This window comes from Cetorhinus maximus, chromosome 6 (genome assembly GCF_964194155.1).
Source record: "Cetorhinus maximus chromosome 6, sCetMax3.hap1.1, whole genome shotgun sequence".
NCBI classification, from domain to species: Eukaryota; Metazoa; Chordata; class Chondrichthyes; order Lamniformes; family Cetorhinidae; genus Cetorhinus; species Cetorhinus maximus.
Window position 1 is genome coordinate 71,440,025 of NC_135884.1, and position 13,395 is coordinate 71,453,419.

The 13,395-nt window shown below is 42.0% G+C and overlaps 1 protein-coding gene across 1 annotated transcript in view; it reads right to left on the reverse strand.

The window, feature by feature from the left end:
- The window catches only part of dock3 (dedicator of cytokinesis 3), a 1,472,428-nt gene that overhangs the window by 1,158,840 nt on the left and 300,193 nt on the right, over nt 1-13,395 (reverse strand). The window contains exon 4 of the mRNA XM_078543841.1: nt 9,193-9,248. Within this exon, the coding sequence (XP_078399967.1) occupies nt 9,193-9,248 (56 nt within the window). The remainder of the gene's footprint in view (nt 1-9,192; nt 9,249-13,395) is intronic.

Genomic DNA, 13,395 nt, shown 5'->3' on the forward strand with positions numbered 1-13,395 from the left:
TAAAGAACAAATGGTGGATAGAAAGAGCACAAGAGATTCAACAACTCATGGACACCAACAACACGCAAAGACTCTTTCGTGCTATCAAGACAATCTATGACCCAACCATTCTAGGTCCCACCCTGCTGAGAGCCAAGCATGAAGGGGAGCTCATCAGGAATAGGGAGGCAGCAGGTGCTCATTGGAGAGAACATTTTGAGGAACTCCTCAACCGAGACTCTGGTCAACTTGAACTTCCTTAACTCCATTCCTCAATGCCCCGACCGGTTCCATCTCGGCGCTACCTAGTTTGCAACAAGGATGAAAAAGCCAATTGACAGCTGAAAAACAACAAGGCCTCTGCTACAATGGAATCCCTGCTAATATTCCAAAACACGGCAGAGTTACACTCCTGGCACGGTTGCACAACCTCATATCCCTCATTGAGGAAGAAGAGCGCAGGCTAGGGATCTCAGGGATGCTGTGATTGTGACTAAGGGAGACAAGTCCAACTGCAGTAACTACAGAGGAGTCATCCTGCTGTCTGCCATTGGGAAGATCATTGCAAGGATCCTCCTCAACCACCCCCTCCCAGTGGCTGAGGAGCTCCTTCCAGAATCGCAGTGCAGTTTTCGCCTATTGAGAGGTGCCACAGGACATAATCTTCACTGTGCTGCAAATTCAAGGAAGTGCCAGCGAAAGCACCAACTGCTGTACATGGCCTTTTCCAACCTCATAAAAGTCTTTGACTCTGTCAACTATAAAAGGTTTATGAAGCATACTCCTCAAATTTGGCTGCCCTCTGAAATTGGTCGCCATCCTCTGCCTAAGCCACAATGACATGCAAGCTGTGATCCTCAACAATAGAGCCATCACAAATCCTACCTCAATATATATCAATGTTTTGGATGAGGGAACCAAATGTAATATTTCTAAGTTTGCTGATGACACAAAATTTGGTGGGAATGTGAGTGGTGAGAGGCTGTTAAGAGGCTTCAAGGCGATTTAGACAGGTTGAGTGTGTGGGCAAATACATGGCAGATACAGTATAATGTGGATAAATGTGAAGTTATCCACTTTGGTAGAAAAACAAAATAGCAGAGAATTATTTAAATGGTGATAGATTGAGAAATATTGATGTACAAGGGACCTGGGTGTTCTTGTACACCAATCACTGAAAGCAAGCAGGTGCAGCAAGCAATTAAGAATGCAAATGGAATGTTGGCCTTCATTGAGAAAGGATTTGAGTACAGGAACAAAGATGTCTTACTGCAGTTGTGCAGGGCTTTGGTGAGACCACACCTGGGCTATTGCGTGCAGTTTTGGTCTCCTTATCTAAGGACGGATATACATGCCATAGAGGGAGTACAGTGAAGGTTCACCAGACTGATTCCTGGGATGGCAGGATTGTCGTATGAGGAGAGACTGGGTCGATAAGGCCTGTATTCACTGGAGTTTAGAAGAATGAGAGGGGATCTCATTGAAAAGCATAACATTATGACAAGAGCTGGATGCAGGGATGATGTTTCCTCTGGCTTGGGGGTCTAGAACAAGGGGTCACAGTCTCAGGATATGGGGTAGGCCATTTAGGACTGAGATGAGGAGAAACTTCTTCACGCAGAGGGTGGTGAACCTGTGGAATTCTCTACCACAGAAGGCAGTGGAGGCCAAGTCACTGAATATATTTTAGTAGTAAAGAGATAGATTTCTGGACTCTAAAGGCATCAAGGAGTATGGGGAGAGCGCAGGAGTTTGGTGTTGAGATAGAGGATCAGCCATGATCATATTGAATGGCGGAGCAGGCTCGAAGGGCCAAATGACCTACTCTTGCTTCTATTTTCTACATTTCTATGTTTCTATGAAGACTGGCGTCAAACAAGATTCTGTTATCGCACCAACTTTCTTCTCCATTTTCCTCACTGCAATACTGCACCTCACCTCCAGCAAATTACCAACAGGCATGGAGATAATCTGCAGAACAGATGGGAAATTGTTCAACCTACACCACCTTCAATCCAAAACCATAATCATTCCAACCTCAGTCATAGAACCTCAGTATGCAGATGGCACTTGTTTGTGCACTCACTCAGAAACCGAGCTCCAGGTCATTGTCGACTCCTTCTCCAAAGCATATGAGAATAAATGTCTTTCACTAAACCCCCACCCCAGAAAACTAAGATCCTCTTCCAACCGGCTCCTCATCCCTGCCCCAATGCATTAATTAAGATCAATGGAAAGATCCTGGAAAATGTGGATCATTTTCCATTTCTTGGGAGCCTCTTCTCAACAAAAGCAGCATAGATGACAAAATTCATCATTGCCTCCAATTTGTCGGTTCAGCCTTCAGCTGACTGAGGGAAAGGGTATTTGAGGACCGGGATCTCAAAACCGAGACGAAGATCATGCTTTATCAGGCAACAGTGACTCTGGCACTTGTGTAAAGCTTCGGAAACCTGGACAACCTACTGCAGGCACCTCAAAGCACTACAGGACATTCACAAGATACTCCAAATCTACTGCAAAAAATGCAGTCCAAGCAGCGACCTCTACCAAGCCAACGTTCCTGGCTTCAAGACGCTAATCATTCAAAACCAGCTCCTTTGGGTGGGGCACATAGGTTGTATGCCTGACACCAGACTTCTGAAGCAACGGCTCTACGTGAAACTCCAATCACAGCAGGAAACTCCCAGAAGGACAATGGAAATGCTTTTGGGATGTTTCTGAAGAGGTCAAACAAAGCTGCTGGTTCTTGGGAGTCCCTAGCTTGTGACTTACCAAAATGGAGAAGGTTCATCTGGGAAGGCGCTAAACACATTGAGGGACTTCATCAAGGTGAAGTTAAGACCTCAGAGGGAGTACACAAACCTTCAAACAACCCTTCTACCCAATCTTTCAAGGACCAACCATTGAACTGGAATGAAAGCAGTCATCGTCTATCATGAGGGACAGCCAAAGATCGCTCCTTAACCGAGGAGACCAAAACTATACACAGTACTTTAGGTGCAGTCTCACCAAGGCCCGATACAGTAGTAGCAAGGCATCCCTACTTTTATAGTCGATAACCCGTGCAATAAAGGCCAAAATTCCATTTGCCTTCCTAATTACTTGTGGTGACTGCATGCTAACTTTTTATGATTTATGTACAAGGGTGTCCAGATCCCTCTGTACTGTAACATTCTGTAGTCTTTCTCCATTTTAATAATATTCTGCTTTTCTATTCTTCCTGCCAAAGTGGACAACCTCACATTTTCAAACATTATTCTCCATCTGCAAATTCTTTTGCACACTCATTTAACCTATCTTTTTCCCTTTGCAGACTCTTTTGTATCCTCCTTACAACTTGTTCTCCTACCTAACTTTGTATTCGCAGCAAACTTGGCCACAATGTATTCGGACCCTTCATCTAAGTTATTAATACAGATCGTAAATAGTTGACAACCCAGCACTGATCCCTGTGACACTATTAGTTACAGTTTGCAAACCTGAAAATGACCCAGTTATTCAGACTCTATTTCCTGTTAGCTAGCCAATCCTCTATCCATGCTAATGTATTACCCCCAACACCATAAGCTCTTATCTTGTTCAGTAAATGTGGCACCTTATCGAATGTCTTTTGAAAACCCAGGTACACTACATCTACTGGTTCCACTTTATCCAACCTGCTTATTACATCCTCAAAGAACCCTATTAATTTTTTCCCTTTCACAAAACCATGGTTGACTCTGCCTGATAGAATTATGATTTTCTAATTGTCCAGCTACTACCTCCTTAATAATGGAATCTAGCATTTTTTCAATGACAGGTGTTCAGCTAATGGCCTATAGTTTCCTCCTTTCTGTCTCACTCCTTTCTTCAATAGTGGTGTTAGATTTGTGATTTTCTGATCTGCTGGGTCCTCTCCAGAATCTAGGGAACTTTGGGAGATTACTACCAATGCATCTGCTATCTCTGCAGCCACTTCTTTTAAGACCCCAGGATGCAAACCATCAGATCCAGGGGGCTTGCTTGTCAGCCTTTCTTCAAATGTACCCTTCTGTTCCACTTAACATCATGAAACTTTTTCTCAAATCAGCCTTTAGCCTTCTAAATTCCAAAGAATACAACCCTAGTTTGTTTAATCTCTTCTCATAAATTAAACCTTAGAGTCCAGGTATCATTCTAGTAAATCCAAACAGCACTTTCTCCAAGTCTAATATATTTTTCCTAAGATGTAGTGCCCAAAACTGCTCATAATACTCCAGGTGAGGTCTATCCAGAGTTTTGCATAGCTGAAGCCTGACATTTATCCTTTTACATTCTATTCTTCTGCATTCCATCAATCTTTTTGATTATTTTCTGTACCTGTTCATGACATTTTAATGACCTGTGCACCTGGAACTCTTTGGACCTTTACCGTTTCAATCTTTTCACCTTTTAGAAAGTAGCCTGTTCTATCCTTTTTAAGTCCAAAGCGTATGAGCTCGCATTTGTCTCCACTGAAATCCATTTGCCATAATTTTGCCCATTCACTTAACCTATCAATATGTCTTCCCAATTTAATGCTTCCATCTACATTGCTTACAATGTCACCTATCTTTGTGTCATTAGCAAATTTAGATGTGTGGCTTTCGATCATCATCTAAGCCATCAAAAGATATGATGAATAGTTGAGGCACAGATCTTTGAGGGACAGCAGAGGCATATCCAGCCAATTAGAGTACCTGTCCATTATCACTGCTCTGTCGTCTTCTGTTCAGCTAATTTCATAACTAGATGTTATGGCCACTAGACTTTATAAGACAGTTATGTTTCAAACCGTCTCTTTTAATTGAAGGTAAATAGAATGCCCTGAAATAGGGGATGCTGTGAAGTTGCATTGAACTCTGGCTGGCAACAGGCTCATAACCTGGTTGCCATGGGGACAGGGGACCAAGTCAACCTGCATTTAAAGTCAGGTGCGAACTTTAACACCTGGACACAAAGGGAGAAACAGCTGGCCTTGTTACGTGCAGACGTACAGACTCTCCGAGCTAGGCAGTCCGAAAGTTTTTGGGGAAGAAAACACACAACAGGTATTGCTATGCCAGGCAGAAGAAAAGGACTGCTTTTGGGGTAACCATAAAGAAGAGAGCTAGTGAGGACGGAACCCACTTTCGAGGAAACAAGGATTCTGAAGGGTTAGTGGCCACACAATCACCAGGGAACGGGAAGTCTATTCGATCATGCTCAAAGGGTTGAGTGAAGGGGACTTTGCTCAAAAGGACAATGGAAGATTAGTGAAGCAAGGAGAAGAGATCCTGTTAGAGCAAGGAGCACTTGGAGTTTAAACTCAAGGCTACATGCTTACAGAGTGTAGTATAATGTATAAACACAGTGTGGTTTTCAGTTGTGTTAAGAAGTCAACACAAGTTAACTTTTCTGTAGCTTTGTGTATTAATTGCCTACTAAATAATGCTGATTTTAAGTTTATTGTTACAGTAAAAGTCTTAAAACATGAAATCTTGCGTGATTCTTTGTATAGGTCACTGGGAAATTCATATCTCTTTCTAAAAGTCATCGGTCTCTACAGGGATTGTAACACAGGTCAATAATTTCCCTAGAATTCCATGACCTTCAACTTTAACACAATTTCTTATGTGGGACTTTATCAAATGCCTTCAGAAACTCTATAAAAATAACATCCATAGACATTTCCCTGTCCACTACTTTAGTCACCTCTTCAAAATTTAATCAGATTCATCAGGCATGACCTAGCTTTACAAATCCATGTTGGCTCTCTCAGATCAGTTATTATCAAGATGTTCAGTCACCTTATTCTTAATTATAGATGCTAGCAATTTCCTGACAACAGACGTTAGGCTAACAGGTCTATAATTCCCTTGTTTCCCTCTCTCCCTTTTCTTAAATAGTGGTGTGACATGCTCTCCTACACTCCTCATTGAACCAGGATTGGTCCCCTGGTTTGAAAGTAATAGTAGAGTGAGAAGTATGTCAGTTCATCAGATCTCTCACACATTGCAGTGGAATACATTTCTGCTGCTGTTGATGGCTTATAGCTCCTCATTATATCCAGTTTTCAGCTTCTAGATCTGTTCTCAATCTATCCCATTTAGCACCATGATAGTGCCTTGCAGTACAATGGAGAAACTCCCCGTGGTGTATTGGTTATGTGAATGTCACCAGATTAGTTTAAAACCAGGCATCACAAAAGTTTAATTCTATCCTCATCTAGTGTTCATACACTAGTGCTTGTAGGGATTATTTCTTAGCAATCACTGCGTACCAATTAGGAATGGAACCCCTTCCTATCCCAGAGAGGACTGAAGCCAATTGTACTAACTGCCTAGACCCAATTGACAACAGCTCAGGTGGAAGCAACCAGGAATCAAACCACGACCTTCCCACTTCATATGATTCAGCTATTCACAAGCTTAATTATTGGAGCAGCACTCTCTTATTCCTTTTAATCATAGGGCAGAATCATCCGTGCCTGCTGGTGTCGGGCGGGCTCGGCGGCGTGAGTGGAAAATATGACAAGGCAGCCAAAAATCAGTTTCACAACATCATGAAACCAGTTTGCGATCGTCTGCTCAGCCCAATGGTGGGCCATGTTTCCTGCCATTGGATGTGAGGAACCTCTGTAATACATCTGCATATCATTATTAGGATAGCCTGCTGGACTCATCCCCCCATGTTGAGGTGCGTTTCACAACTGCACATAAGTGATGTGCACCTCGCAAGCTGCACATTGCTCAGGACTTTGAGGTTTGTTTGCCTACCTTGCTTCGGGCAGCACTCGCCATCATCATCGTGAGGCTTTGCAGGCAGCACAACAGTGCTTTTAGGGGGGGCTCATGGGTAGGTCTCTACCTACCAGACCAACCATAAGGCAGAGGTGGCTTTGTACAGCTGCAGGGCTATTTCTTGCTTAGGGAATGGGGAGAAGTGGCCTCAGGCAAGGGGAGAGACTGCAGGGTGAGGGCTGTACAGAGGAAGTGGGGTATCTCAGGGTTTGTGTGCGGGCACAAGTTGAACTGTGCAAGTGGCATCAAGATGGTGAGGACTGAGGAGGCAGTCTTCAGAGCAAATGAGGCCAGATGGAGATGTGAGGGCGTATGTGAAAGAGTGAGTGGCAATGTCCCATGAGCTGGCAGTGAGTGTGCGATGGGCTTTAGTATGTGAGTTTAGAGTGATGAGAAGGTTGCCTTACCTTGATCATTCATCCTCTATCTGCATTGGATGGCCAACCTCTTCTTTGCAACATTGGCAGTGATCAGTGCCATCGCCTACCAAGCCAGAATGGTAATGTTGCTGCCCCTCCTGTGGCCAGAGCAGGGGGAGAGGGCATCACAGCGGGCATCCACAGCGTCCAAAATGTGGTCGAGGGACGCATCACTAAACCTGGAGGCTGCAGTCTCTTTGACTTTCAGGGCCATGTCTTAAGTGCAGCAGTCTTGGGCTGGAAGCACTGCGAGGTGTGCACACGGCTGCACTTCAAATGCAGCGCCCGGCGTGAAGAAGCAGCAAGGTGACGGCTTGGCGGTGAATCGGAGCCCACCCACCATGTCAACAGCATGTTTCCCAGGGATGCATAATTAATGCAGCGGGTTTGGGATGATATGGTGCGAGAAGCTGCCATTGTGGCCGGCGGATAAAACATCATTTTACCTGCTCGCTACTGTACTTAGTGCAAATAGGGGATGATTTCGCCATAATCATATTCTGCACAAGGTTTTGAACTTCAAAAATAAACTGTATGCGCAACCTGGGGTAATTGTTCTGACCAGTTTTCCTTTTTTTCTTACAGGAAGTTCCCTTGTACTTTTTAGATCAGGAACACAGTCTGTAGAATACTGCAGGCACAAGTTGACATTCTACCATTCCATGGACTGGTACATTTCAACTTTTAATACACTGCATAGGTATAGTACAAGAAAAGTATTCAGCTCTCTAATAAGTGTGGTTTCTTTAATCTTTTACCCATGTTTTATAACTTCACAATGATAGTCAAGTAGTTCCAGTGAATGGAATTGAAAATAAAGTAACCTCTATAGGGAGGTTAACACCATATAAGCTAACCTCTTAAGTATTTGCATGCTAGAATTATTGCAATTGTCCACTTCAATAATCATGTCAATAAAAATCCACTGTAGAGTACAACAAAAATTTTCCAGTGCATTGATCCAGTTATGAGAGATCAGAATCAAGCACAGCTATGGAAACAAAAGACTATGTTTGAGCGTGTACGCAACAGGCATCTTTATCTGCTTATTGAGCGGCCTCTGATTTCAAAAAAATGCTTTCAGAAATAAAGACACTTTCCAAAGTGAATGTAGCAACGTTTAGCGAAATTAATTAGGCACGGCATATTCAAGAGTCTCATCACCATGGTATATTTTGAAATCAAAGCCTTAACATACATATAGATGTATAAAGTTATATATGTTAGAGATTTGCTGAGCCTAATAGCATCAAAAGGTAAATGAACATCAGCAAATATAATTGTTAATTTAGGGGATGTATTGATGGTCATAACAATTTGTTAACTCAGCTCTCTTCAACAGCAACTACTTCAATACCTGAGAACTGGAGAATCATTAAACATGAAGATGGTTTTTTTACCACTTTGGAGCCTTTTTTTCCCCCAAAAAGGTTGTACATGCTCCTGAAGTATAAATTGTGATCCAAGAGGAAGAATCAAGCTAAGTAATGAACGCGAATGCTTTGGAAAAAACATATTAGGCATAGATAAAAGTAAAATTGAAATGAGGAACAGACACGCAATAGGAAAGAGATGGCGGATCAGGGATACAAAAGTGTGCAAAATTGAAGTGTTTAAATGTTTTGGATTATGCCTAAGGTGACTTTATTTCAGTTATTTAGGGTTAATATTAATGTCATAAAGCTACTTGTCATTTGAGTATATTTCCATATTTGCGTTTGCTTCCATATTACAATGGGAAAGCTGAAAAGTTACTGAACCAACTGTCTCATAAGGAGACTGCCAATTCCCTGGACCTTGCAGAATCTAAGATTTAAAAATCTCAATAGAAGTAGATAGAGAAACACACAGGACGAAAGGCCAGAACTCTCCATCACACTTTGATTTTTACAAACAGTCAAATAGCTCCCTCTGATTGCAATGTTGGTAGATTGTTCCCTTAAAATGTATGAAAAATGTTAATAATGAATTGGCATCGTAATACAACTGTCCATTCATTGATGAGTACTCACCCTCGGTTACTGACAACAGCCGCCTTCAGGTGGATATAGCTTGCAGGGAAGAGGCCCTGTAGAGAAAAACAAGTTTTCTTTTCTTTAAAAATCTAATAATGCAGAACAATTATAACACAACCAGATAAACTTTACCAAATAAATGGAAAAATACAGTGACCAGATAAGAGTCTGGTCAGTGTGACTCCTTTTTAAAAATTTACATATTTATAGCAATTATATAGGGATAGGATATAAATAATCTAATGTTTGCTTGTATTGATTTTTTTAACAAATATTCTTTCTGGCATTATTGGAATTATGGTCTTGGAGGATATTATGACGCAGGTAAAGTCAGCCATGGGCCGAGTATCAGACAGCAATGAAGCTCAGATGCATCTATATCACTTCTTTCAGAGAACACTCTCACCTGTGGCAGAATATTTCAGCTTTAAATGTGCGCATGTCAATGCGTCATTATTACAGGGCTTAGTAACACTATTAAACCAATCCCCATACTAACCCTAAGCCATTGCCATCAACAACCATATTCAAAATAAAAAAATCAACATCTTGTTTAATTCATTTATTTACATCCTACGTGACTGTGACAAAGGTAAATCTTCCATCCTTGGTCTTTTTGACCTATCTGCAGCCTTTGACATGGTTGATTACATCGCCCCTTCCAGCACTTCTCCACTGTAGTCCTGGGACAGATTGCTCTTGTGAGGTTCCATTCTTGTCTATCTAATCATAAGCAAAGAATCACTTGCAATGGCTTCTTTTCCTAATCATGCACCATTTTCTTTCACAGTTACATGCTGCTTCTCAGTGACATCATCTAAAAGCAGAGGGTTAGTTTTCACATGCACGCTGTCGACACCCACCTCACCACTAGCAATCTCAATTCCTCCACTGCTGCTAAATTATCAGGCTTCCTATCTGAATCCCGTGCTGGATGAACAGAAATTTCAGGGAAATTTAATCCAGGCAACCAGCATCTTGCCTGCCAGCTGGAGGGCCGACAAGAGCCTTCTGTCGCCTCCTCTAGGGAAGGCTCGCTGTATTAAGTGTCAGTCAGGCATTAAGTGGCCAGTGACAGGCCTTCCCTCAGGTCAAGGACTGTGTATGGGAACACCCACCCCCTAGAGTTGCCAGCCAATCAGAGAACAACAGCTCCTTATTGCGGTTAGCACCACCAGGGGAGCAGTGGTGTCTGCGGTGATTCACCCATCATAGGCTCAGGATCAGCAAGGTACCCAGGCCACACGTGAGTGAGATGGGAGGTGGGTTGTGGGGAGAGGTGCATGTCTAGGGGGGATGGAGGGGTTGACAGAAAGGTCAGGAGGGGGCGGCATTCAGCGGGTGCTCCCTTTCCAATGCAGTCTCGATCAGGCACTGAGGGTGAGGGTTTTGAAGGTTTCTTTCTCAGGCTTCCCACGAGGAGACTGCCAAACTGATGCTGGTTGAATACTAGCGGTGGCAGGGTGAGGTCCTTAAGTGGGCATTGATTGCCCACTTAAGAGCCTCAACTGGCATCAAGATGGAAAAGCCATCCACGAGCCTTCCTGCCCTGGACTTAAACAAGCCGAGGCAGAAGGCTAAGGAGTCCCCACCTGGCACCCTCCCAACTAAATGACTATCCCACTTCCAAACTTGTCTCACGGCAGGGCATTAAATTCTGCCCTTCCCCCAATTACGAACATACAAACAAGGAGGAGTAGGCCATTCAGCCCCTCGAGCCTGCGCTGCCATTTAATAAGTTCATGGCTGATCTGAGAGTAACCTGAAATCTGCATCCCATCTACCCCCGATAACCTATCACTGCTTTGTTTACCAAGAATCTATCCAACTCTGCCTTAAATACATTCAAAGACTCTGCTTCCACCACCTTTTCAGGAAAAGAGTTCCAAAGACTCATGACCTCCAGTGAAAAAATTTCACCTCATCTCTGTTTTAAATGAGCGACCTCTTATTTTTAAACAGTGACCCCTAGCTCTAGGTTTTTCAAAAAGAGGAAACATCCTCTCCACATTCACCCTGTCAAGACCACGCAGGATCTTATATCCTGTTTCAATCAAGTCGCCTCTTACTATTCTAAACTCCAGAAGATACAAGCCTAGCCTGACAAATCTTTCCTCATAAGACAACCCACCCATTCCAGGTATTTGTCTGGTAAACCTTCTCTGAACTGCTTCTAACACAGTTACATCCTTCCTTACATAAGGTGACCAATACTGCACACAGTACACCAAATGTGGTCTCGCTAGTGCTTTGTATAACTGAAGCATAACCTCCCTATTCTTGCATTCAATTTCCCTTGCAATAAAAGATAACATTCTATTAGCTTTCCTAATTACTTGTTGTACTTGCATACTAGCCTTTTGTGATTCATGCACTAATTAAACATTGGAAAGACTGAAGCCATTGCTTTCAATCCCCGCTCTAAAGTTCATTCCGTCCGTCTCTGTGGCAAAAGTCTGAAATTAAACCCGTCTGTTTGCAACCTTCGTGTCATATTTGAACCCAAGGTGAGCTTCCAGCCTCATATTAACGCCATCACTAAGACCATCTATTTCCACCTCTGTAATATCGCCCAACTTCACCCCAGCTCAACTCACCTGCTGCTGAAACCTTCTTCCATGACTTTATTACTCTAGGCTCAACTAGTTCAACACACTCCTGGCTAGTCTCCCACATTCTACTCTCCATAAATTTGAGGTCATCCAAGACTCTGCTGCCCGTGTCTTAACTCGCAATCAGGTTCCGTTCCCCATCACTTTTGTGCTCGCTGACCTACATTGATTCCTGGTCAAGCAACATCTTGATTTTGAAATTCTCAAGCTTCTTTTTAAATCCCTCCATGGCCTAGTTCCTCCTCATCTCTGCAATCTCCTCCAGCTCAAGAACCCTCTGAGATATCAGTGCTCCTCTAATTCTGGCTTCTTGAGCATCCCAGATTTTAATGGCTCCACTATTGGTAGACATGCGTAAAGTTGCCTAAGCCCTAAGCTCTAGAATTTCCTCCCTACACCTCTCCACCTTTCTATTTTGCTTTCCTCATTGAAGACGATCCTTAAAATCTACCTTTTTAATCAATCTTTTTTGTTATCTGACTTAATATCTTATTTTGCTTTATAATGTTCCTGTGAAGGGCCTTAGAACATTTTATTAACAAAAGGTGCTACATAAATATAAATTGTTGTTGTTACTTTTAAACAAAATTATTTCAATTATGAGATCACCTCTTCAAAATGGTCATAAAACAATGTGGCCAGGTAATCAATTGGACATCAAACTGTTGCAGTGGCTTGAACAACTAAATCAGTAATATTAATGTTTTTACTGTTAATCAGTAAAACGAGTAACTAGTAAATTGATGATGTGCTCAAATCTTAAGATGAAACAAGTTGAATTCTTGCATAATTTTTGAGTAACCCTTTGTACGCCCCTTGTAATTGTACTGTACCTGCCACACTAACATGATTATTTTTATCTATCAACTTGTCCTTTCATACCTTTTTCCTTTAAGGCTACAGGTTACCTCAAAGCCTGGACTTTGCTGAGTATTTTTTTTAAAAAACTTCAACATAATTGGACATTTTTGAACCACAATTTTGTTCTGAGCATGTGTTATTTCCCATCAGGTTTCTGAATTGAAATAATTACTATGAAACCTCATCATATGAGGATTTGGGAATTCCTTTTCTGGTTCACAAAAGACTTTGCAACAAGCTGAATATTAAATCTGCAGAGCTTTATATGATAGGCAACTTAGTCTGATTAAAACTTTTGCAATTGCTCGTTTTTTCAATGTTAATTGCTGACTTATAAATGCACACGATTGGGAGGACCTGTGGTTTCTTTGTTGACAGTGACAAAGAAAATCGGAGTGTTTTATTGAAAAAAGACTACTTTTCTCAGTCAACAAGTTGAAAGTTCAGTTTAAAAAAAATCTTTCTGGACAATTTTTGGGACTTTAAATTTGGGAGTTAAATTTTACATATGAGCTGGGAAACTGTTAAATAGTAACTTTAAACAACAACCTGGACACCTCAATGTTTGAATTATTTTCTCCTGAAAAACATAGCTCAAGAGTTTTTACTTTCAATTAATGATACAGTTATTTGTATATGAATCATGGAACAATCTTGCAGCACAGAAGGGGTCAATTTGGCCCATCATGTTTGTGCTGAGTTTTTGAGGGCTATCCAAACTAGTCCC